Source organism: Procambarus clarkii, chromosome 50 (assembly GCF_040958095.1).
Source record: "Procambarus clarkii isolate CNS0578487 chromosome 50, FALCON_Pclarkii_2.0, whole genome shotgun sequence".
Classification (NCBI taxonomy): Eukaryota; Metazoa; Arthropoda; class Malacostraca; order Decapoda; family Cambaridae; genus Procambarus; species Procambarus clarkii.
This window is the reverse complement of record NC_091199.1, coordinates 1,420,268-1,447,357: the sequence shown is the minus strand read 5'-3', so window position 1 is coordinate 1,447,357 and position 27,090 is coordinate 1,420,268. Positions and strand designations below refer to the sequence as shown.

At 43.8% G+C, this 27,090-nt stretch overlaps 1 protein-coding gene across 1 annotated transcript in view; it reads right to left on the bottom strand.

Moving 5' to 3' along the window:
• Positions 1 to 27,090, bottom strand: part of LOC123772633 (fibroleukin) — a 337,231-nt gene that overhangs the window by 248,766 nt on the left and 61,375 nt on the right. Inside the window, exon 4 of the mRNA XM_069303387.1 lies at positions 11,366 to 11,446. Coding sequence (XP_069159488.1) covers positions 11,366 to 11,446 — 81 coding nt within the window. The remainder of the gene's footprint in view (positions 1 to 11,365; positions 11,447 to 27,090) is intronic.

Sequence of the window (27,090 nt, the reverse complement as noted above, 5' to 3'; positions counted from 1 at the left end):
AAGAAGCATGGAAGACTATGGACTGATGGGATAGTCTGTGGCCTTCTGAGATACAAACAACCTGGAGAGAGGTAGCTGATGTGCTTATTTTGTCACTCAACATTAGTTCCATCTAACAACAGGAAAAGCAAGAGCAGCTCCATTAAAGAAAAGAGCTTTGCCACAGATGGACCTATCAGCACTGCTTATGGGTAAACATTTAGCAGTGCATATCAAACACATTTTGGCTATCTTAAATATCATGGATGTGTCTAAATGGTCTGATAATGAGGTTTTACAATGGGTGAGGAATAATAATAATTCTACACCCTGTGTAAGGAATCGAGTCACAGAAATTAGACAACTTTATACATGATCATATTTTTGTATGTCCCAACAAAGTACAATCCAGCTGATTTTTTGTCAAGAGGAAGGAAATTGAAGCACTTTCTAAAAATTGATATCTGGCACTATAGTTCTCGATGGTTAGTTACTGGTAGTTGCTTGGAACAAAAACCACGGATCATTGTGACACAATCCATGACTGCTGATGAGGAACCAGTGGTCATGGTCATAGACTGTACCCGCTTCTCTTCACTGAGAAAGCTGATAAAATCTATGCAATTGGTGTTTCTTTTTCTCTCTTGAAAAAAGGAATAAAATATATATTTCCATGAGTTATGAACTATTGGGTAAGACAATCTCAAAGAAACACCTATGGGGAAGAGTTTGAAAATGTTCCCAGCAAATTGAATTAAAATCTTTGACTGTGGATTGACCAAAGTAAAAACAACACTCTGCATTGTGGACGTAGACTGAAGCATGCCGATATAAATCTAGAATCAGTGCATCCATTGCTTTTGCCAAAACACCAGCGTTGAATGTAATGAAATGCAATTTTCTGGGTGAGACCTGGAGGCTCTCCGGGCTGATTTGAATGTATTAGACCCTGGCATCAGTCAAAACAAATGAAGTTCTAGGCCTACCAGGGACCACGTGCGAGAACCTGGCCCCCCCTCAGAGAGGCACGAGGAGCAGTGGTCAATAGAAACCCCAGCGTGATTGGAAGCATTCCATGTCTGCTATCGACTGGGTCAGGCACCCAGTAAGGTAGGCGCCCCAAACAAATCCTATCTAGTTAAAATATTGCTACTGAAAACTGAACTGTTGGAAAGAACTCCCCGAAAACAAGAAAACAAAAAATAAACATGACGTTGCTATCGTCACTGCACCGCTGTCAGCACAGCTTTTCCCCTCCCCGGGAGGGGAAAGGCAGAGCCCCAGACCTCAGCGCCGGCTATCCACACCTTCAGTTCTGAGCTTGGATGCAAAAAAAAAAAAAACACGAAAACCGCCGACTGGTGGGAAGGAGGATTGCCGGGGAGCCTCCGGGTCTCACCCAGTAAATGACATTTCATTACATTCAAAGCTGGTTTTCTGGGTGGGGGGGGGAGCCCCTACGGCTCCACGGAGCTACTTAACTTAAGATAAAACAAGAAGGACTTACCCATTGCGGTCACCACTCGCTTCTCAACTCAAAGTTGTCAACTGTCTGCAACCGCCGACCCAATGCGACACATGCTCGACTAGGGCGAGGAACATTGACAAGGTAGCGAACGGCCAGGACCCTGTTCGACCTCCAAAAACCCCGTGGCCGAATGTCAGCCTAAGACATGTTACCAAAAATGGCAGCCAAGCAGCAAACTTACAAACGTCACGGGCAAGAGGATAGACCGTAGGCTATCTGGACAGAAAAATCTTGCGGACGACCTGGAAGACACGAACCCTGGAGCATGGAAGAAGAGAAACTAAGTCAATCCAAAGCCCGTCCCCAGCCACCGAGGCAATGGCACGCAGGTAATGGTGAACAGCTACAACCGGTTACAACACATGATGCATACCAAGCCGAGCAAACCAAACATCAACAACCTAAAGACCCCTCCAGAAAGCACCCCCCCTTCTCTCATTCTTTGCCAGAAAAGAAGGAGATGACTGCAACCGAACAAACCTACCACCAGGACCAAAAGAGCAGAAACCTCTGTGCAGAAGGAGAGCATGAAGCTCTCCAACCCGACCCCCAGAGGCCAATGCCAGCGGTAAGAAGAGCCTTTGCAAAACAATCTCGTACTGAAGAGGTCACAACAAACAAAGGAGAAGAGAAAAAAGAGAGCACCCGGTCCAACAACCAGAACGGCTCAGGCAGTGCATTAACAGGCCGGAGGTGAAACAACGCATGAGATATCTTACAGAACAGAACAGAAGTAACATCCACCCCGAACGCAAGCTAAAGTGGCTCTGCCAGCACCGCACGATACGAGGCGATAGTATTCTGCATAAAATGAAGCTCCTGAAACAACCAAGAAAGGAAGGACAAGACAACCCGATCCGAAACAGAAGCTAACCTACGGAGGGACACGAAATGACTGCCAGGAAACTTCATACTGCTGCTGAGATGAAGCACGTAAGTTGGAGACCATCAATGAAGCCACCTGCTCACCATACAAGTGATGATAGATCCGCGTCAGAAAGAACAGACATGAAGACTTGAGATGAAATCGAACCCAGCTATGTAACGGACTGGCCCGATCTGCTGAAAGATGTGGAGCCGTGGGAAGACTTCCGGGTTCAGACACCGAGCAAGCAGTGTCAACTGCTTGCTCATAAAATCAAGGCTGGGCCGGCCATCAAGGGGCCAAGAGGACTACTCTCCCTTGGTAAGTCTCCAAGCGAGCCAGAACCTGGAGCAACAGCGGAACCGGGGGGGAAGAGGTACAGGTAACCCCTCCTCGACTAGTCCTGCTTGAAGACATCGACCCTGATGGCCTCACAGTCGGGGAAGGGCGTCACACATATCAGAAGATGCCTCAACCATGCCAACTCGAAGAGGGCCACTTCTGGGAGCCCTGTACTTCCGGCAAAGCCAACTTAACGAGTCGGCGTTGACCGTCAATTCCATGAACAGGGACAGGCCGTTCACCAGGATGTTGGACATATCTTCAACGAGAACGGCCAGGAGAGCCAAACCCCAAGAACTCAGCAGAAGAGTCCCCCGAAGCGACCAGCCCCAATGAGCCAAGGACCGCATCGAGGCCTTTCCCCTGCAGTTCAGGATATGAACCACTGGAGAGCAGTCCGAATGAAACTGGATTGTCGATAAGGGTAAGCACCATTTAGCATTTTGCAGGGACTCAAGTACAAAGTCTCCCAAACCACAAATGGAGGAAGGAACTTCTGCTTTAGTACAGCTTTGTACCGTGTTACCTGACATAAGTGTCTTCTCAACAAGGTCTGATCATAAATCAGCTCTACCCACTGCTCAATTGATTATTAAAAATGGAGAGTCCAAAGCCACCGTTCGTGGGTTATTTGACCAAGGATCCCAAATGACTTTTAACTCAAAGGAGTTGGTAGATGCCTTGAAACTCAAACCTGTATGAGGGACACAAATAGACATAGCGGGATTCCTGACTAACTCAGGAGCCCGAGTCTTCATGGTAGTACAACCTAAAGTACGTTTAGGAGGTTATGTCCGAACAATACAAGCTCTAGTAACAGAGAGATTCCCAACAGACCTGCATGTATATGGTCTAGGGACAACAGCCAAATTCCTGAAAGAAAAGGGATTAAAATTGGCTGACAAAACCACATCAGACAACCTCTCCAATATTGGAATCCTTATGGGATCAGATGTCTACCATAAGTTTATCAAAGGAAACGAAGAGAAACAAGGAATGAACTTGTTACCATCTGCAGGTGGCTATTTGCTAACAGGCCCAGTATTACAGCTGAAGCACCCACACCTGTAGACCACCAACATGCCAACCCAGTAATGGTTGCATGGCTAAGAGAACAGTCTCCACTGCAATTCAGAGACATGTCCGAGGATGAACTTGATCCCCCTGTACATAAGCTATGGGACCTGGCGACTCTCGGCATTGTCCCTGAACAACCTAGCCCAGATGACGCCTGGACTGACAAACAATACCTGGACTCAGTTATCTACAGAGATAATCAATACTGGGTCAGGTTACCAAGGAAGCTGAATCACCCTCAGCTACCCGTCAACCATTTTATGACACAAAACCAATTATGATCACAAGTATTGCGCTTACAAAGACATCCAGAGAACTTGAAATTGTACCATGAAATAATACACAAGCACCTCAATGACAAATTAATCGAAGTTGTCACAAATGATAACCCAAAGGAAGGACACTACCTGCCACACCACCCTGTACTGAAAAATTCTGCTACTACCCCACTACGGATAGTATTTAAATGCAGTGCTAAGGCAAGGCAGAGAAGTGTTTCATTAAATGACTGCCTTCCAACTGGCCCTAGCCTGACACAAAGGCTATACGACGTGCTGTTAAAGTTCCGCATAAATACTTATGCATATACGGCCGACATTAGAAAGGCTTTCCTTAGGGTAGATCTCCAAGAAGAAAACCGTAACTACACAAAGTTCCTATGGATCAAAGATCCTAACGATCCAAACAGTGAATTAATCACTTACAGGTTTGCGTCTGTTTTGTTTGGGGCCCCGTCTTCGCCGTTTCTGCTTCAAGCTACCTTAGATACGCACTTGAAGAAGTCCATTAGCCCAAACAAAACAGAAATTAGCAATAACTTGTATGAGGACAATTTCCAAGGAACAAAAAGCAGTGAGAGTAAATTCGCTGAACATATACCACGAGGCCAATTGAGAATTAATGGGAGCAATTATGTCTCTCCAGTCGAGGGTCTCCAACAATGCCAAATTAAATTAACTGATCGCAACTGAATTTCCCGACTACCAGGTACCCGAGAGGACAAAAGTACTGGGTGTCGAATGGAATACAACAACAGATCAGTTGACAACCAATTCGGTGGAGCCAGATACCACTAACTAAACAATGAGAAAATTATTCTCACAAGTCAGCAAACCCTTCGACCCATTAGAACTATTAAGTCCAATCTTAATTAATGGAAATTTGATAATGCAGGAATGTTGGCAACAAAAGATAGGCTGGGACTTCTAACACCTATCTTACAAGAAAAATGGCAAGGTTATCTTCTTGAGGTTATCTTGAGATGATTTTGGGACTTTTTAGTGTCCCCGCGGCCCAGTCCTCGACCAGGCCTCCACCCCCAGGAAGCAGCCCGTGACAGCTGACTAACACCCAGGTACCTATTTTACTGCTAGGTAACAGGGTGAAAGAAACTCTGCCCATTGTTTCTCGCCGGCGCCTGGGAGCGAACCCAGGACCACAGGATCACAAATCCCGCGTGCTGTCCTCTCGGCCGACCGGCTCCCTTAGTGTTAGGGTTAGTGAAAGATTTAAGTATCCTAGAGTCTGTCAAGTTTTCTCGGAACACAGTGAATGAAAAAGAACCAAATAAGCTACATGTATTCTGTGATGCCTCAGGAAAGGCTTATGGCACAGTAGCTTACCTGGTCTCGCATGTGCAAGCCAATTTGCTCACATCAAAGGCCAGAGTGGCACCTTTAAAGAAAAGGTCATTGCCACCACTGGAGTTAATAGCCTTACTGCTAGGTGTAAGACTGACTCATTATCTGATTAAGGCCTTAAGCAACATCCACTTTGAAGAAACAGTGGTATAGTCAGATAATGAGGCAGTGCGACAGTGGGTTAAAAACAATCATAGTAAGTATCCTTACATGAGTAACCGCGTTTGGAAATATGAGAGTTGTCGGCAGGGTATAAACTAAGATATGTACCCACTAAAGAGAATCCAGCTGACTATCTCTCCTGAGGCCTGACTTTATGGCAATTAACAAAGGCAGAGATGTGGTTCAATGGACCTCAGTGGCTGATCAGCGACCAGTGGCCTGAACAAAAGCCGCAAGTCATTGTGACCAATGTCACTGTTCCCACTGAGAACCCAGAACCACCTCGGACTTTGGTAATTGATCCTCATCGGTACTCTGAACTGAACAAACTAATAGGTGTCACCCAAGTAGTGTTTGATTTTCTAAAGAAAATAGGAATCAAGCATAAATTCCCTAGTGCCCTAAGGTACCGGGTCAAAAGAGCTCAGACCGACACATTCGGGACAGAATTTGACAATGTTCCTAAGAAGCTACAAAATGATCTGGGTCTCTGGTTAGACACCGACAATTATAACATTATCAGATGCGGAGGCCGCTTACAGCATGGTGACAGATCTGGAAGCAAAAAATCCAATATTGCTTCCTTGTCACCACATAGTAAGCAAACTAATTGTGTTACACATACACAAATTCAACACTCTGCATGGTGGGGTATTAGATATTCTCACAGACTTAAGACAACAGTACAGGCTACCCGAAGGTAGGCAGACAGTAAAATCAATAATTAAATTCTGTGTTATTTGCTGGAGATACGATGCTAGAGTGTGTCCATATCCAGGCCCTCCTCCACTTCCAAGGGAACGAATCGTACATATTCGTCCCATTGAGACTACAGGAGTAGATTTCACAGGAGCAATAACATTACCAGGCACCAAGGACAAAAAATCAGTAAAGGCCTATATGTCTTTTTACTTGTTCCACAACAAGGGCATTCCATCTAGAAGTGACTCCCATTATGAATGCCGAGGCATTCTTACAGGCTTTCAGCAGGTTTGATTCACGGAGATCCTGTCCTAAGTTTATGATCTCAGACAATGGGTCCAACTTAGTGGCAGAAGAAGCATGTCTGAGGAAAATCTGGACACACCCAAAGGTACGCACGGCCCTAAATCAACGGCAGTGCCACTGGACATTCATACCTCCCAGAGCACCATGGCACGGAGGATTCTATGAACGCATGATTGGTGCAGGGAAACGTTCCCTACGGTAAACCCTACACCACCAAAAGATTGACCTACAGGAACTCCAAACCGTAGCCATAGAGATAGAAGCACGAGTTAATAACCGACCACTTACCGACCTCTCTGATGATGTTTTGCAGCGTGAACCATTAAGTCCAGCTCATCTGATGTATGGGAGACCTCTCAACACCCTTGTGTCCCTTACGGATGAGGAACCAGAGGGTCTTTCATATGTCCGAGAGAGTGATTTGGTTCAACGTTTCAAACATCTATCAGGGGTCGGTGGAATGACGTATGGACTCGAGAATATCTTACTGCTCTGAGGGAGTATCATTACGGGGGCAAACAACCCCTACAACAGAATTAACTTGAACCCTGGTGATATAGTTCTGGTGGACAGCGATGAGCCTCGCTCAGAGTGGCCTATAGGCCAAATAGTCTCTGTTCATCCAGACAGCCAGGGCATCTTGAGAATAGTGAAAGTAAGATGCCGAGGTAACACTACTCTCAAAACATTAGAGAAATTAGTTCCTTTAGAACTGGCAGGAAAAGAAGACGTTCAACGACTTCCAGCACTTGAAATGCAAGTAAGGGACATCCGTCCCCAAAGGACTGCAGCACAACAATGCAAACTCAAATTAAAGCTGCACTTTAATTCTGAAGGAGAAGAATAAAGTGATCGCAGTCCTTACCGGGACTTCAACCTGTGTTCCACCCCCTCGAATTATGTCGGAAATCCGACACATGTAATAACATGAGTTATCCCGGAGACGGTCGGCCGAGCGGACAGCACGCTGGACTTGTGATCCTGTGGTCCTGGGTTCAATCCCAGGTGCCGGCGAGAAACAATAGGCAGAGTTTCTTTCACCCTATGCCCCTGTTACCTAGCAGTAAAATAGGTACCTGGGTGTTAGTCAGCTGTCACGGGCTGCTTCCTGGGGGTGGAGGCCTGGTCGAGAACCAGGCCGCGGGGACACTAAAAAGCACCGAAATCATCTCAAGATAACCTCAAGATCCCCTTAAAGAAAAGAGTATGGGTGATTCCGTGACGTCATCGACGTCACGTATTTACATTACTCTAATTTCTTTTTAAATAACAGTTTAGTGTTTATATTTAATAAAAAAGTGTTCACTAGAACTGAATATAATTACTAACACCGAAACATAGCTTGACTCCCTTGTTACTTAAAATTAAATCCAGAAGTAGAACCAAAACATTGAAACAAGGAGGGACGGAGCGTCACTACACAGAGACTGAGAATCATAACAGCAACAAACGAGTGCTCCTGAGAGTTGTGATACTCGTCTCTCACGATAGACCTACTCTGTCCAAAGAGAACTACCACAGCAACACCTTTACCACACAACTGGAGCACTTGAGTGCTCCAGTTGTGTGGTAGCAGACTACTCCAACAGACTACCTAGTATTCTGTTTTATTTTGATGCATCATTTAATATAGATAGGTAGATGGTTATTTGCATGAGAAAAAACCACCAACAAGTATGTACTTTACATTATACAGCTCCTCTTATTCCTTGTCACACCTGTACTTATATGTTTAGGGAAACATTGTTAATTTTTTTAACTCGGCAGGTAATTGTGATTTGGAGTTACAAGAAGCTGAGCAAACAGTTGGCTCTCAATATAAGATTATTACCTAGCTATACACCAAGCTTTGTAGGCCTCCAGACAGACGCCATTACGTGGCACTCAGAGGCACAGAGCTACACCGAATTTTGATGCTACAATTACACAGACTTAGCAGGCCACATCAACAGGAACAGCTAAGCCCTCTTTTTGTTCAATACTGAAGACATATTATTAATAGTAAAAATTCATTTACTGTGGTATAATAGTAGATCAGACTACCATATGTGGTATGATTTATAATTTATATCAAAGACTAGGTAAACAATTTGTGGTTTATGAAGGAGCCATCTCAAAGTGGTTTAAGCTACAAATTATCCCTCCAATTGTGTGAGAGAAGTTCAAACAGCTGAATCAGTACATACCGTCCACTCACTTACTTACTACTATCTAATTAACTAACTCATTACTAAGAATTAACAAAAAAAATTAATTAAATAAAATATCATATTAAAGTCAATTAAAAAATAAATAAATATTTGAGTGTTCACAGAATTAAAAAGAATTAAAGCTGCTAGGATTTTCTCACAGTCAATATGCATAGATATAATGTAAAGAAAAATAATCCCCTAAAAAATTAAATATAGGGAAAAGGATAATGGGTTAAGAAGGATAATAAGTATACTTCAAATAAGTCCCAGTGGACTTGAATTAACAGTCCCTATGGTGAAGTGGTAAGACACCCGCTTGGCGTTTAGAGAGCGCTTTGTCCTGGGTTCATATCCTGGCTAGGGAGGATTTACTGGGTGTCAGTCCTTAACTGTAGCCTCTGTTTACCCAACAGTAAAATAGGTACCTGGTTGATAAAACGATTTTGCAGGTCGTAATTCCGGGGAATATTAGGATGAAGGACTTGCCCGAAATGCTATGCGTGTTAGGGGCTGTACAAGAATGTAAAAACTCTTGTATATAAATAAAAAAAGTGATAAGCCTTACATCTGGTCCCCATTCTTCAATACAACCTAAAGAGACAAAGAGAATAGATGACCAGACCACACACTAGAATGTGAAGGGACGACGACGTTTCGGTCCGTCCTGGACCATTCTCAAATCGATTGTGATGAGGAAGATTGATTGATTGATGAAGATTAAGCCACCCAAAAGGTGGCACGGGCATGAATAGCCCGTAAGTGGTGGCCCTTTTGAGCCATCTGTGGAGATCTGTGGAGGTGCGACTGCACCATGCGTGACGGGAGATGTCTCCCCTGGTGATGAGGAAGTAGAGACAGGCAATAAATAGGCACGAGGGAGATGAGGAGCAAAGTAAGGTGTAGTAGAGGGGCTAGTAGTAGGAACTGCAGAGGGTCTATTGGCCCATACGAGGCACTTCCTATTATAACCACCGAAAGAGAAGGAGAAAATAATGAGAAGAGGAAAGCGAGGGAACGTAGGAGAAGACAATGAACAGAAAAAAAGAGAAAAGAGAAAGAAAGGAAAGAGATAGAAAGGTAAATGGAAAGGGTAAGCTTATGTAAGGTCACGTTTGTTAGAAAGATTAGAGCATTTAAGTATATACTGTGAAAGGGAAGAGTGCACAGCAACAAAGCCAGGACTCAAGTTCATGTTGGGTACGTTGTACATTAGAGCCGATTCAATAAGACGGCGTCTGTGTAGAGTAGAGGCAGGAAAGATTATTTTGGAGGAAGACCAATCAATGGGATGATTAGAATCATTCACATGGCAGAAGAGAGCATTGTTAGTGTCTGCAGACTTAACACTTCTCTTGTGTTCTTTAAGTCTGTCATTCAGTGTACGGCGAGTTTCTCCAAAGTATTGTAGAGGACAAGATGAACAGGAAATAGAGTAGACACCAGAAGCATTAGAAGCAGGAGGAGCAGTGTGAACTAGATTGCTAACGAAGTGTGTTAGTTTGACGAAAGGCGAGCTTAATGTCAAGAGGACGAAAGGTATTGGTAAGAGTCCTTTGGTAGTAAACGCAGATATAAGCTTCGGGCGGTGTTGGGCAGTTGCTTTCCCACCACCGACCTCATGCTCTCTGTTGGTGGTTGACTAGCTATGATAGATTTTTTTCGTCTAGACGATTAATTTGAGATGAAGTGGGAATTTAAGATAAATATATATTAGATTTAATGACATAAAGTAGTATAGTACAATATGATTCTTTATTATGGATTTGAAATATCCATTACCGGAAGTCAAATTATATTCTGATGGTTTTTAATTATTGAAACAGCTTCTTGTTGAAGTTTCTAGATCGTTGAAGTTACATAAACAAAGTCACATAGCAATTCATAGGTTCAATGGCGGATGTCACCATTATAGTATTGTCATCTAGGATCCAGACTGCCGAATTTAAATACGATCAATAGATGTAGGATGTGATGTAATAAATAATATAAAAATAATGATTCTGATATGATATAGAAATAGTACATTTCTTAGATTATAATATTGATATAGTGAGTGAAATTTCCCTTAATCATGACTGGAGCATAAACAAGCCAGCTTACATTGCTTAGCCTCTTTCATAAGTATTTTTGCCTTAATTTTAAATAAATGTTATATTAATTTAATTATGTGTATATAGATGAATAGGATACAATGTTTCTAAGCAAGTATTTAGGTCCTTCATGATTCAGAGAGGGAAATATTCTGATTCAATAATCATGAAAATTAATCTTCGAATCTTGATGTGTTTACTTGTAGCATTACATTGCTAATATAACATAGTTCCCAGAGGTAAAATGTGTTACTTCTGTAAATTCTGATACTTCTCGTACCTTACATTGTATGAACTGCAGGCATAATCCTTGACTTGACACCATCCAGATGGACGACCTGGCACCACCTGGATGGCTAATTTGGCGCAACCTGTCTGGTTGACCTAGCATGACCTTGATGGTTGACCTGGCCCAACCTAGATAGTTTACCTGGCATGACCTGGATAATTACCCTGGCATGGTTTCGATGATATAATATTACCTGTCAGGTTTGATGAAGTAGACGCCATCCAGCCTCACTCCCCAGCAGTAATGTTCAGCACAGTCATTGGCCACTGTTACCCTGGAAATATTATAGAATTGTAATGTCTGGTGGAACATTTATCAATTGTTTCAACTGAAACAAAAATTATATCCACTTATTTCTCTGAGAGAAATAAGATATATATATACTCACTCTCTCTGAGAGTACACACACAAACACACACACACACACACATATATATATAACTGAAAACTCACACCCCAGAAGTGACTCGAACCCATACTGCCAGGAGCAACGCAACTGATATGTACAGGGACGCCTTAATCCGCTTGACCATCACGACCAGACATAAGGAAGTGATAGCCGAAGCTATTTGACCCACTTCCCCGCTGGCACTCGGATGGTAATCTTGGGCATAGCATTTTATCAAATCACCTCATTTTTGGGGCAACACGTGAGGAACACAAATGCGAACAAGCCTGAAATGCGAACAAGCCTTTCAGGCTTGTTCGCATTTCAGGCGTCTTGTACATACCTGTTGCGTTGCTTCTGGGAGTATGGGTTCGAGTCACTTCTGGGGTGTGAGTTTTCAGTTGCATATTGTCCAGGGGACCATTCTGGCTTGTTCGCATTTGTGTTCCTCACGTGTGCCCCTAAGAATGAGGTGATTTGGTAAAATGCTATGTCCAAGATAACTATCCGAGTGCCGGCGGTGGGGTGGTTCAAATAGCCTCGGCTATCACCTCATTATGTCCGGTCGTGATGGTCAAGTGGATTAAGGCGTCTTGTACATACCAGTTGCGTTGCTTCTGGGAGTATGGGTTCGAGTCACTTCTGGGGTGTGAGTTTTCAGTTGCATATTGTCCAGGGGACCATTCTGGCTTGTTCGCATTTGTGTTCCTCACGTGTGCCCCTAAGAATGAGGTGATTTGGTAAAATGCTATGCCCAAGATAACTATCCGAGTGCCGGCGGTGGGGTGGTTCAAATAGCCTCGGCTATCACCTCATTATGTCCGGTCGTGATGGTCAAGTGGATTAAGGCGTCTTGTACATACCAGTTGCGTTGCTTCTGGGAGTATGGGTTCGAGTCACTTCTGGGGTGTGAGTTTTCAGTTGCATATTGTCCAGGGGACCATTCTGGCTTGTTCGCATTTGTGTTCCTCACGTGTGCCCCTAAGAATGAGGTGATTTGGTAAAATGCTATGCCCAAGATAACTATCCGAGTGCCGGCGGTGGGGTGGTTCAAATAGCCTCGGCTATCACCTCATTATGTCCGGTCGTGATGGTCAAGTGGATTAAGGCGTCTTGTACATACCAGTTGCGTTGCTTCTGGGAGTATGGGTTCGAGTCACTTCTGGGGTGTGAGTTTTCAGTTGCATATTGTCCAGGGGACCATTCTGGCTTGTTCGCATTTGTGTTCCTCACGTGTGCCCCTAAGAATGAGGTGATTTGGTAAAATGCTATGCCCAAGATAACTATCCGAGTGCCGGCGGTGGGGTGGTTCAAATAGCCTCGGCTGTCACCTCATTATGTCCGGTCGTGATGGTCAAGTGGATTAAGGCGTCTTGTACATACCAGTTGCGTTGCTTCTGGGAGTATGGGTTCGAGTCACTTCTGGGGTGTGAGTTTTCAGTTATATATATATATATATATATATATATATATATATATATATATATATATATATATATATATATATATATATATATATATATATATATATATATATATATATATATATATATATATATTAGTATATTTTGGTAGCAGTCTTTCCTGTAGACATATATTATTAAATATGACCTACAGACAAAAATCAGAGGATACAACTGACGATTTACTATAAAACCAGAAAAACGGCCAGCCTACTCATGAGAAACTCTCCAGACACAAAGCAGAACGCTTTAAAAGAGACCAACGTCGTCTATGCCTTCAAATGCCCTCTTGGGGATTGTAAGCTCCAAAAAACCCAGTATATAGGCAAGACCACAACATCTCTTTCTAGGCGTTTAACGATGCATAAGCAACAGGGCTCCATTAAGGAACATATAATCTCTTCCCACAACCAAATCATCAACAGAGAAATCCTACTAAACAAAACAGAAATCATCGATAGATACAGCGATAGCAGACGGCTTGACGTTTGCGAGGCACTACACATCAAAAAGTCAACACCAGCAATCAAGAGCCAATTAATGCACAACTATATTCTACCCACCTCAAGACTCCGCTCCAATATAGAAGCATCAAGAAATATGAACCAATAGGCTTTCTACAATCACTTCTATTCAATACCCATTGTTTCGTGTTCTGTCTTGTGTTGATGAAATTAATACCCTATTAAATACCACCTCACCCCATCCACCTCACTCAAATGTAGATATAAACAAATCGGAGATGTGTAAGTTCTATTCAGTTGTGTATGTGTAACAAAAGTCTTTGAAAATGTAATAAGTTTTACGAAACGCGCTCAAGTGTCGCGTCAGACTAGAAATAAAAATGAATTTTGGAGAATTGATTTTTGAATTACCACCAACAGTGAAAAGAAATGTACGAAAGATTGAGACAATTCGTGTTAGAATTATTAATCTTAGTTTTTCGGTCATATTTAATAATATATGTCTACAGGAAAGACTGCTACCAAAATATACTAATATTAAAACGCACGACCCAGCAGCAAGGAATCAAGCCTTCACGATAAAATATCGCCAGGATCTGATTCGTGATCAGATATACAAGGCAGAGAATGAAATCAAAGACAACAAAACGCAACTACTTCATGCTACAAACGAGTGGAGAAATAGCAACATCGACGAAAGTATCCGTACCGGCATTGAACAACACCTCGACATCCTCACAGACCGACATCACCTCAGCACTGAAACAAGGATAATCAAGAAACTAACAACGTTATATGGAGGACCTATGGCAATTCCACGACCAAGAGATGGCTTCCTGAACCTTGCAGGAATTAACCTCACTGAGGAACAAGTCACTCTCCTAAATCTGGCCATAAACTGTCACGTTATGTCCTGACCGAGTGAGATGGCCCGGAAAGTGGAGTTGGAAATTCTGTTGGACGACATGTTCGACCTCGAGACACAAAAGAAGGTCACTACCAAAGATACCTTACAAGCAGAACTTATTGCGGAAGGAGGAAAGAATCGAGGCAATTACAGAAGCACCATACTGTCCCCCGAGCTCAAAGCGGCAGCTAAAAGCCTTCGTGAGAACAAGAAGATAGTTGTCAGGAGAGGTGACAAGTCGCCAATATATGTCATTCTTAAAAAAGACGAATATCTGGCGAAAATGAACCTCATACTCTCTGACCAAACTAAATTCCAAAGGGTAATGAAGGACACTACAGCCGAATTGAAAGTAAAGGTCAACAAACTGATTGAAACTGTGAACGCCAAGAAATCCGGAATCCACCTGCCAAAGATTATTGGGGAATATAAACCTGGATATGCGTATGGAAATGTCAAGACACACAAGCCTGGAAACCCACTTCGGCCAATCATTAGCCAGATACATACACCCACGTACAGACTGGCGAAGCGACTCAACGGCCTGCTGACTCCTTATGTCCCTTGCGCCTTCAGCCTGATGTCTCCAAAAGAATTTGTTGACTTACTGCAGGGCACACGGGCCACAGGGATAAGAGCCTCGTTGGACGTAGAATCACTGTTCACCAACATACCTGTGGACGAGACAATCGGGATGATAGCCGACAGAGTGTATCGTGATCCAGCCTGTACTCCTCTTGACATACCAGAGAATATTCTAAGGAAACTACTCGAAGCTTGTACTAAAGAGGCACCCTTCTTGAGCCCGGATGGGCACATGTATAAGCAAGTAGATGGGGTCGCCATGGGTTCTCCCCTAGGTGTCCTGTTTGCAAACTTCTACATGGGTACCATCGAGCAAAAAGTCTTAGTCGACATGAACTTGAAACCGGCCATATACTGCAGGTATGTTGACGACATTTTTACACAGGTACCTGATGTCAGACATCTGCAGGAGCTGAAGGAGGCGTTTGAGCAGAGTTCCGTGCTGCGTTTCACTTACGAGATGGAAAAGGATGGGAAGCTGCCCTTTCTAGATGTAACAGTCAGGGAAAAGAGCGGAGGTTTCCACACTGCAGTCTACACTAATGAAACGAGCATAGGAATGTGCCTAAATGCCAACAGCGACTGCCCAGACAGGTACAAGAGGAGTGTTGTTAACGCATATGTCGACCGTGCTCTCAGCCACAGCTCAGAATGGAAGCAAGTCGACGAAGAACTCTGTAGGGTAAGGCAGGTCCTAGTCAACAACGGCTTCTCCAATGGTTTCGTGGAAGACATCATAAGAAGGAAAGTGAAACGCCATGCAACCTCTGAAAAGACAACTAACACAACACCTATACCCCCTATTAGACTATTTTACAGGAACTTCTTTTCCACAGCTCATAAAACGGAGGAAAGGGTCCTGAAAGATATTGTTAATAGAAACGTTATCCCTACAGACAAAAATCAGAGGATACAACTGACGATTTACTATAAAACCAGAAAAACGGCCAGCCTACTCATGAGAAACTCTCCAGACACAAAGCAGAACGCTTTAAAAGAGACCAACGTCGTCTATGCCTTCAAATGCCCTCTTGGGGATTGTAAGCTCCAAAAAACCCAGTATATAGGCAAGACCACAACATCTCTTTCTAGGCGTTTAATGTTGCATAAGCAACAGGGCTCCATTAAGGAACATATAATCTCTTCCCACAACCAAACCATCATCAGAGAAATCCTAGTAAGCAACACAGAAATCATCGATAGGTACAGCGATAGCAGGCGGCTTGACGTTTGCGAGGCACTACACATCAAAAAGTCAACACCAGCAATCAACAGCCAATTAATTCACAAATATATTCTACCCACCTCAAGACTCCGCTCCAATATAGAAGCATCAAGAAATATGGACCAATAGGCTTTCTACAATCACTTCTATTCAATACCCATTGTTTCGTGTTCTGTCTTGTGTTGATGAAATTAATACCCTATTAAATACCACCTCACCCCATCCACCTCACTCAAATGTAGATATAAACAAATTGGAGATGTGTAAGTTCTATTCAGTTGTGTATGTGTAACTAAAGTCTTTGAAAATGTAATAAGTTTTACGAAATGCGCTCAAGTGTCGCGTCAGGCTAGAAATAAAAATGAATTTTGGAGAATTGATTTTTGAATTACCACCAACAGTGAAAAGAAATGTACGAAAGATAGAGAAAATTCGTGTTAGAATTATTAATCTTACTTTTTCTGTCATATATAATTATATATATATATATATATATATATATATATATATATATATATATATATATATATATATATATATATATATATATATATATATATATATATATATATATATATATATATATTTTTTTCTAAAGTTTGTGAGGGTACCACCTCTGGTGCTAATGTGGGGACCCATAGCCTCGGAGAAGAAAATAAAAAGTATTCAGAGGAGACCTTGTGGTTTCTCACTGAACACTAATATTATCTTCTCCTACCACCCCCATTCTTTTGTATGTATTCATATATATTTACTTTATTTGAACTTTGTTACAAAAAAGGAGTTACATATGGGTTACAAGGATGGTTATCATAGGTTGTCGAGTTCCTCCAGCTCCTCAGATGGCGGGCAGGAACCCTGGATGCAGTGCGCATTTCCCCTCTGTATCGCCACACTGAGGCGCTGGAAAAGAAAGCTTGCAGCTCTTGGGTCCCTTGTTGTTTCAATGAGCCTAGAACGCAGTTCTTTCAAAAAACTGGTAGCACTTTTACCCCTGGCGCAGAGTGTCTCAGAAGCAATGGGGACAAAATTGTAGTGGTGATCCAGTTCACTATACTTACAGGATTTGGCTGCTTCCCTGTGGGTGGCAGCGCCACCTGGTTGTGCAACACTGAGGTTAATGTAATGTTAATATATATATATATATATATATATATATATATATATATATATATATATATATATATATATATATATATATATTATATATATATACATATATATATATATATATATATATACATATACATATATACATATATATATATATATATATATATATATATATATATATATATATATATATATATATATATATATATATATATATATATATATATATATGACAATGTCAGACCACGGAGGTAAAATGAAACAGGAATTTCCTTAAGTACTTTCGTATATTAAATACATCTTCAGAAGGACCTTTTGAAGATGTATTTAATATACGAAAGTACTTAAGGAAATTCCTGTTTCCTTTTTCCTCCGTGGTCTGACATTGTCACATTCTTAATCACGTGTTTATTTTCGTGATATACACACACACATATATATATATATATATATATATATATATATATATATATATATATATATATATATATATATATATTTATATTATATATATATATATATATATATATATATATATATATATATATATATATATATATATATATATATATATATATATATATATATAGACATATGTCGTACCTAGTAGCCAGAACGCACTTCTCAGCCTACTATGCAAGGCTCGATTTGCCTAATAAGCCAAGTTTTCCTGAATTAATAAATTTTCTCATTTCATTACCTACGAGGTCAATATTTTTTTATTGGACTTAAAATTAACGTAGATATATGACCGACCCTAACCATCCCTACCTAACCTAACCAAACCTATCTTTATAGGTTAGGTTAGGTAGCCGAAAAAGTTAGGTTAGGTTAGGTTAGGTAGGTTAGGTATTCGAAAAATAATTAATTCATGAAAACTTGGCTTATTAGGCAAATCGGGCCTTGCATAGTAGGCAGAGAGATGCGTTCTGGCTACTAGGTACGACATATATATATATATATATATATATATATATATATATATATATATATATATATATATATATATATGCGAACAAGCCTGAATGGTCCCCAGGACAATATGCAACTGAAAACTCACACCCCAGAAGTGACTCGAACCCATACTCCCAGATGCCACGCAACTGGTATGTACAAGACGCCTTAATCCACTTGACCATCACGACCGGACATAATGAGGTGATAGCCGAGGCTATTTGAACCACCCCACCGCCGGCACTCGGATAGTAATCTTGGGCATAGCATTTTACCAAATCACCTCATTCTTTGGGGCACACGTGAGGAACACAAATGCGAACAAGCCTGAATGGTCCCCAGGACAATATGCAACTGAAAACTCACACCCCAGAAGTGACTCGAACCCATACTCCCAGATGCCACGCAACTGGTATGTACAAGACGCCTTAATCCACTTGACCATCACGACCGGACATAATGAGGTGATAGCCGAGGCTATTTGAACCACCCCACCGCCGGCACTCGGATAGTAATCTTGGGCATAGCATTTTACCAAATCACCTCATTCTTTGGGGCACACGTGAGGAACACAAATGCGAACAAGCCTGAATGGTCCCCAGGACAATATGCAACTGAAAACTCACACCCCAGAAGTGACTCGAACCCATACTCCCAGATGCCACGCAACTGGTATGTACAAGACGCCTTAATCCACTTGACCATCACGACCGGACATAATGAGGTGATAGCCGAGGCTATTTGAACCACCCCACCGCCGGCACTCGGATAGTAATCTTGGGCATAGCATTTTACCAAATCACCTCATTCTTTGGGGCACACGTGAGGAACACAAATGCGAACAAGCCTGAATGGTCCCCAGGACAATATGCAACTGAAAACTCACACCCCAGAAGTGACTCGAACCCATACTCCCAGATGCCACGCAACTGGTATGTACAAGACGCCTTAATCCACTTGACCATCACGACCGGACATAATGAGGTGATAGCCGAGGCTATTTGAACCACCCCACCGCCGGCACTCGGATAGTAATCTTGGGCATAGCATTTTACCAAATCACCTCATTCTTTGGGGCACACGTGAGGAACACAAATGCGAACAAGCCTGAATGGTCCCCAGGACAATATGCAACTGAAAACTCACACCCCAGAAGGGACTCGAACCCATACTCCCAGATGCCACGCAACTGGTATGTACAAGACGCCTTAATCCACTTGACCATCACGACCGGACATAATGAGGTGATAGCCGAGGCTATTTGAACCACCCCACCGCCGGCACTCGGATAGTAATCTTGGGCATAGCATTTTACCAAATCACCTCATTCTTTGGGGCACACGTGAGGAACACAAATGCGAACAAGCCTGAATGGTCCCCAGGACAATATGCAACTGAAAACTCACACCCCAGAAGTGACTCGAACCCATACTCCCAGATGCCACGCAACTGGTATGTACAAGACGCCTTAATCCACTTGACCATCACGACCGGACATAATGAGGTGATAGCCGAGGCTATTTGAACCACCCCACCGCCGGCACTCGGATAGTAATCTTGGGCATAGCATTTTACCAAATCACCTCATTCTTTGGGGCACACGTGAGGAACACAAATGCGAACAAGCCTGAATGGTCCCCAGGACAATATGCAACTGAAAACTCACACCCCAGAAGTGACTCGAACCCATACTCCCAGATGCCACGCAACTGGTATGTACAAGACGCCTTAATCCACTTGACCATCACGACCGGACATAATGAGGTGATAGCCGAGGCTATTTGAACCACCCCACCGCCGGCACTCGGATAGTAATCTTGGGCATAGCATTTTACCAAATCACCTCATTCTTTGGGGCACACGTGAGGAACACAAATGCGAACAAGCCTGAATGGTCCCCAGGACAATATGCAACTGAAAACTCACACCCCAGAAGTGACTCGAACCCATACTCGAGTTTTCAGTTGCATATTGTCCTGGGGACCATTCAGGCTTGTTCGCATTTGTGTTCCTCACGTGTGCCCCAAAGAATGAGGTGATTTGGTAAAATGCTATGCCCAAGATTACTATCCGAGTGCCGGCGGTGGGGTGGTTCAAATAGCCTCGGCTATCACCTCATTATGTCCGGTCGTGATGGTCAAGTGGATTAAGGCGTCTTGTACATACCAGTTGCGTGGCATCTGGGAGTATGGGTTCGAGTCACTTCTGGGGTGTGAGTTTTCAGTTGCATATTGTCCTGGGGACCATTCAGGCTTGTTCGCATTTGTGTTCCTCACGTGTGCCCCAAAGAATGAGGTGATTTGGTAAAATGCTATGCCCAAGATTACTATCCGAGTGCCGGCGGTGGGGTGGTTCAAATAGCCTCGGCTATCACCTCATTATGTCCGGTCGTGATGGTCAAGTGGATTAAGGCGTCTTGTACATACCAGTTGCGTGGCATCTGGGAGTATGGGTTCGAGTCACTTCTGGGGTGTGAGTTTTCAGTTGCATATTGTCCTGGGGACCATTCAGGCTTGTTCGCATTTGTGTTCCTCACGTGTGCCCCAAAGAATGAGGTGATTTGGTAAAATGCTATGCCCAAGATTACTATCCGAGTGCCGGCGGTGGGGTGGTTCAAATAGCCTCGGCTATCACCTCATTATGTCCGGTCGTGATGGTCAAGTGGATTAAGGCGTCTTGTACATACCAGTTGCGTGGCATCTGGGAGTATGGGTTCGAGTCACTTCTGGGGTGTGAGTTTTCAGTTGCATATTGTCCTGGGGACCATTCAGGCTTGTTCGCATTTGTGTTCCTCACGTGTGCCCCAAAGAATGAGGTGATTTGGTAAAATGCTATGCCCAAGATTACTATCCGAGTGCCGGCGGTGGGGTGGTTCAAATAGCCTCGGCTATCACCTCATTATGTCCGGTCGTGATGGTCAAGTGGATTAAGGCGTCTTGTACATACCAGTTGCGTGGCATCTGGGAGTATGGGTTCGAGTCACTTCTGGGGTGTGAGTTTTCAGTTGCATATTGTCCTGGGGACCATTCAGGCTTGTTCGCATTTGTGTTCCTCACGTGTGCCCCAAAGAATGAGGTGATTTGGTAAAATGCTATGCCCAAGATTACTATCCGAGTGCCGGCGGTGGGGTGGTTCAAATAGCCTCGGCTATCACCTCATTATGTCCGGTCGTGATGGTCAAGTGGATTAAGGCGTCTTGTACATACCAGTTGCGTGGCATCTGGGAGTATGGGTTCGAGTTACTTCTGGGGTGTGAGTTTTCAGTTGCATATTGTCCTGGGGACCATTCAGGCTTGTTCGCATTTGTGTTCCTCACGTGTGCCCCAAAGAATGAGGTGATTTGGTAAAATGCTATGCCCAAGATTACTATCCGAGTGCCGGCGGTGGGGTGGTTCAAATAGCCTCGGCTATCACCTCATTATGTCCGGTCGTGATGGTCAAGTGGATTAAGGCGTCTTGTACATACCAGTTGCGTGGCATCTGGGAGTATGGGTTCGAGTCACTTCTGGGGTGTGAGTTTTCAGTTGCATATTGTCCTGGGGACCATTCAGGCTTGTTCGCATTTGTGTTCCTCACGTGTGCCCCAAAGAATGAGGTGATTTGGTAAAATGCTATGCCCAAGATTACTATCCGAGTGCCGGCGGTGGGGTGGTTCAAATAGCCTCGGCTATCACCTCATTATGTCCGGTCGTGATGGTCAAGTGGATTAAGGCGTCTTGTACATACCAGTTGCGTGGCATCTGGGAGTATGGGTTCGAGTCACTTCTGGGGTGTGAGTTTTCAGTTGCATATTGTCCTGGGGACCATTCAGGCTTGTTCGCATTTGTGTTCCTCACGTGTGCCCCAAAGAATGAGGTGATTTGGTAAAATGCTATGCCCAAGATTACTATCCGAGTGCCGGCGGTGGGGTGGTTCAAATAGCCTCGGCTATCACCTCATTATGTCCGGTCGTGATGGTCAAGTGGATTAAGGCGTCTTGTACATACCAGTTGCGTGGCATCTGGGAGTATGAGTTCGAGTCACTTCTGGGGTGTGAGTTTTCAGTTGCATATTGTCCTGGGGACCATTCAGGCTTGTTCGCATTTGTGTTCCTCACGTGTGCCCCAAAGAATGAGGTGATTTGGTAAAATGCTATGCCCAAGATTACTATCCGAGTGCCGGCGGTGGGGTGGTTCAAATAGCCTCGGCTATCACCTCATTATGTCCGGTCGTGATGGTCAAGTGGATTAAGGCGTCTTGTACATACCAGTTGCGTGGCATCTGGGAGTATGGGTTCGAGTCACTTCTGGGGTGTGAGTTTTCAGTTAAATATATATATATATATATATACATATATATATATACATATATATATATATATATATATATATATATATATATATATATATATATATATATATATATATATATATATATATATATATATATATATTGTGACGGTAACGCGTTGGTGTTCGGCTGTTCAAAGCTAGGGGTATGGCCTCGTCACATAGTATAAAAAAAATAGAAAATCTGGAACTTCGTCTGTGGTAAGGGAAGGAGAAGACACACAAAACACAAGTAAACTTTAACAATGAAATTTTAATTACGTTAAATAAAACATGAATAAAATGGACATACAAATTCGTATAATAAAATCAATCGATCAAAATAATAAGAATAATTAAATGACACAATGAAAAGTTACGTTAAGACAAGTGAGCAAAATAACAAGAAGTGCAATAGACAAGTAAATGAGAGGTGCGGGAATATCGGCTTTAAGCTATCACCTCTCTCAGTACACGTACGCCAAAGTTTACGTCTAGCAGGGAGAAGTGTTAACTGTGAGAAAGCACTGAATATTCTGAGGACTGAGGTCGTGGCGGCCCCAGACATCAAGTAGTATGGTGGGTGAGTGCAGTTGCAGCCAGACCGGCGACCAATCAGCGAGGAGCCGGCAGCAAGACGGGTAGTTTGGCGGTTTGAATCTGAGCAGGTGTTCCTGGCTGCATACGTTTTGCGCTCTGGCAAACCTTGCTGGTGTTGTTGTCGTTGTTGGACATTTCTTCCTTAGTAGTTTTATATAGATGTAACGACGTATTTGTGGAGGGAAGAGCAGGCTCAATCTCTTGAAGGAGATTATCGTCACAACTCTCCCCCGAAGCCTGCGGTTCTGGAAGAAGTACGTCGTTATGTGGTGGAGTAATGGATGGAGTCGCTTCTACTTCATAAACTCTGGAGAGGGCATCGGCTATGGTGTTGTCAGAACCCTTGATATAGCGGATCTCCAGGTTGAAATCTTGTAAATACAGAGCCCATCGTAGAAGACGCTGGTTGGTGAATTGGGCTTGATGTAGGAAGCGGAGAGGGTTGTGGTCTGAGAAGATGGTGGTAGACCTGGCGCCTTGTAGGTACGGAGCGAAGTGTTGGAGGTTCAGGACGATGGATAGTAGCTCCTTTTCAATAGTGCTGTAGTTCCTCTGGTGTGGTTTCAGTTTGTAGCTGTAGTAGCTGACAGGTAGAACCTCCTCGCCTCGTTGATGTATCAGGACACCACCAACGCCGGTACCACTGGCGTCGACATGAAGGACGAAAGGCTTGGTGATATCTGGAGAGGCGAGAATGGGATTAGAACAGAGGAGGAATTTGAGTTGTTCGAAAGCAACGGTTTGCTGCATGGTCCAATTATACCGTTGCTTGGGACTGGTTAATAGAATTAGAGGTGTGGCGACTGTACTGAAATTCCTCACAAACCTACGGTAGTAGGAGGCAAGACCAAGCAAGCGCAGGAGCTGCTTCCTGGTGGTAGGCTGTGGATACTGTTGGATGGCTTGAGTGTGTGAGTCTAACGGAGCTATGCTGCCACTCCCAATAACATGACCCAGATAACGCACTTTACCTTTCGCGAAAGTGGACTTGCCCAGGTTGATGGTGAGGCCGGCTGTCAGGAGCTTGGAGAACAGACGTCGCAGCTGGAGCAGATGTTCACTCCAGGTGTTGGAGGCTACGACGATATCGTCCAGGTAGGCGTATGTGTTATCCAAGCCCTGGATGACACGGTTGACAGCTCTCTGAAAGGTGGCCGGGGCATTACATAGTCCGAAAGGAAGGCGTACATATCTGAAAAATCCAAAAGGAGTGATGAAGGCAGATATCTCTTTAGCGCGCTCCGTTAGACACACTTGATAGTACCCCTTAAGCAAGTCCACTTGGGACAAGTACTGGGCACTACCAATGGCATCAAGGATGTCATCTATCCTTGGCAAGGGGTAAGCATCCTTGACAGTTACATTGTTCAGTTTACGATAGTCAGTGCATAACCGCACCTTACCTTGGGGTTTGGGCACCAAGATACAAGGTGAGGCCCAGGGGGACTCACAAGGTGTAGCCAGTCCATGATCCAAGAGGTACTGCACCTCAGCACGCATGACTTCCTTCTTGCTCGGGCTGATTCGGTAGAAGGGTTGACGAATCGGCCGGGTGTCGGGGAGCAGTTGGATGTCGTGCTGGGTAACATTACACTCTTGGGGGTCATCTCGGAACAACTCTTGATGTTCTCTGAAGATCTTGACGAGAGGTGCACTATGATTATCCTGAAAGTATTTGGGAAGATCATTAAGGATTTCGGAATTAGAAAGCGCCGACTCCTTGTCAGTGCTTTCGGGAGGAGAAGCTGGGAAGGTCTCACTGTGGATGTAGGGTTCTGTGAAGGTGGAATAGTTAATTAGGACAGTGGGAGGAGTACCATTATATTGCTTCAGGAGGTTGACGTGGCACAGCTGGGTCTTCCGCCGCCTATCTGGAGTCTCTATTACGTAGTTGTTGTTATTCCTGCACTCTTTGACGCGGTAGGGTCCTGAAAATCTGTTTTGTAAAGGTGAACCTGGGATAGGGAAGTATGCAAGGACGAAGTCTCCCGGCTTGAATTTTCTTACTTTGCTGGTCTGGTCGTAATGAGTCTTCATTCTCTCCTGGGCTTTCAATAGATTATCATGGGCAAAACGGTGGACTCTCTCTAGAATGTGTTGAAGGTTTTGAAGAAACTGGGACACATTCTGATGCTCACTGAAGGTGGCATCTCGGAGAGAGTCTTTGAAAGCCTTAAGGGGAGTACGGCACTTACGGCCGTAGAGCATCTCATAAGGAGCTACTCCTAGGGACTCATTGGGGAGACTTCTGTAAATACACATTATAAGGTCAATCTGCTTATCCCAATCCTTAGAGGTTTCACTACAAAACTTTTTCAAGAGTGCTTTGATTGTCTGATGACTACGTTCAAGAGAACCCTGTGAAGCAGGATGATAGGGGCTGGACAATACCTGTTTGATGTTGAACTCCTCCAGTGTCCTTTTGAAGAGATCACTGGTGAAGTTGGTACCACAGTCGCTCTGAATCTCCCTGGGAAATCCGTATTGAGTGAAGATCTTCAATAGATGTTTTACAACCGTAGCAGCCGTGATGTTCTTCACTGGAACTGCTATGGGAAATCTGGTGGTAGGACACAGGATGGTTAGGATGTAGGCGTTACCTGAACTGGTCCGAGGTAAAGGACCAACACAGTCTATTATGAGTCTGTGGAAAGGTTCCGCAGGCACCTGTATGGGAATCAGTGGCGCTCTGGGAATGGAGATGTTCGGTTTGCCTGCCATCTGACATGTATGACACTGTTTTACGTACTGTTTGACGCTATTTACCATACCTGGCCAGTAGTAGTCTTGACGAATTCCATGGTAAGTCTTGTTGAAGCCGTAGTGGGAGAGTGCTCCGTGGGCCAGGTGTAGAATAGTGGGCCGCAGGCTGGTAGGAATCACAAGTTGGTCGATGTTGGCCCAATCGTCCTCCTCCTTCAGTTTACTGGGTCTATATCTGCGGTAGAGCAAGTCGTTCTCTAGGAAGAACCCAGGAATACTGTCGGGTTGAGTCTCAGCCTGGAAAAACAATGGTGTTAAAGTAAGATCTTCCCTCTGCAACTTACGGAACTCCAACTTGGTCAGATGCGGGGGTAGTTTCTGAGGGTCTTGAGGGACAGCGGTAGCAGTAGAGTCAGCTGGCTGTGGACATGCGGCTTGTGCACGGGTGGTCACGAGAACCGGAGGAGAAACTTCATCACTCTCTTGAACCTCTGCTGGAACATACTCTAGAATAGGGTTACTTGGCACAGAGTTACACACCTGGGGTTTGTCCATGACGATCAGGTTGGTCGGTTGCAGGTCTTCTGCCAAGTCGTTGCCTAGGAGAAGTTGCACTCCAGGCATGGGAAAAGGCTTTTCCCTGACGGCGACTTGGACTTCTCCGTTCACGTAGGGACAATCCAGGTGGACTCTGGCGAGAGGGTATGGAGTGGTAGCAGTGAGGTCAGTGATGAAGACAGTTTCTCCGGTGTAGACGATGTTGGGCACAGCCGACTTCAAGATGATCGATTGAAGAGCCGCTGTGTCCCTCAAGATCTTCAATTTGAAACGTCCCTCCGGATTTGAACCGTTGGCAGAGACAGTTCCAGTATACAGGTGGTTACTGAAAAGAGAAAGATCATTAACATTAACACCAACATTCATCACAGGCTTACCGGACTTAGGAGGAGTTGGTTTAGGTTTTTGTTGGTCAGTGGTTCCCTTGTATTGAGACTTACCACACTTATCTATGGTATGTCCATAGAGTCTACAATACTTGCAGTACAGTTGCGAACCAGCTTGATCGGGGCTCACTTTCTCGTAACTGTACCACGACTTCTTACTGGAGGATGGTTCGGGTGTCAGCCGGTGGATGAGGCTGTAAGTGTCAGCCGACTTAGCACACTTCAGGTAGTCGGTTTCTTCTTTATCTGCTAAGTAGAGGCGGAC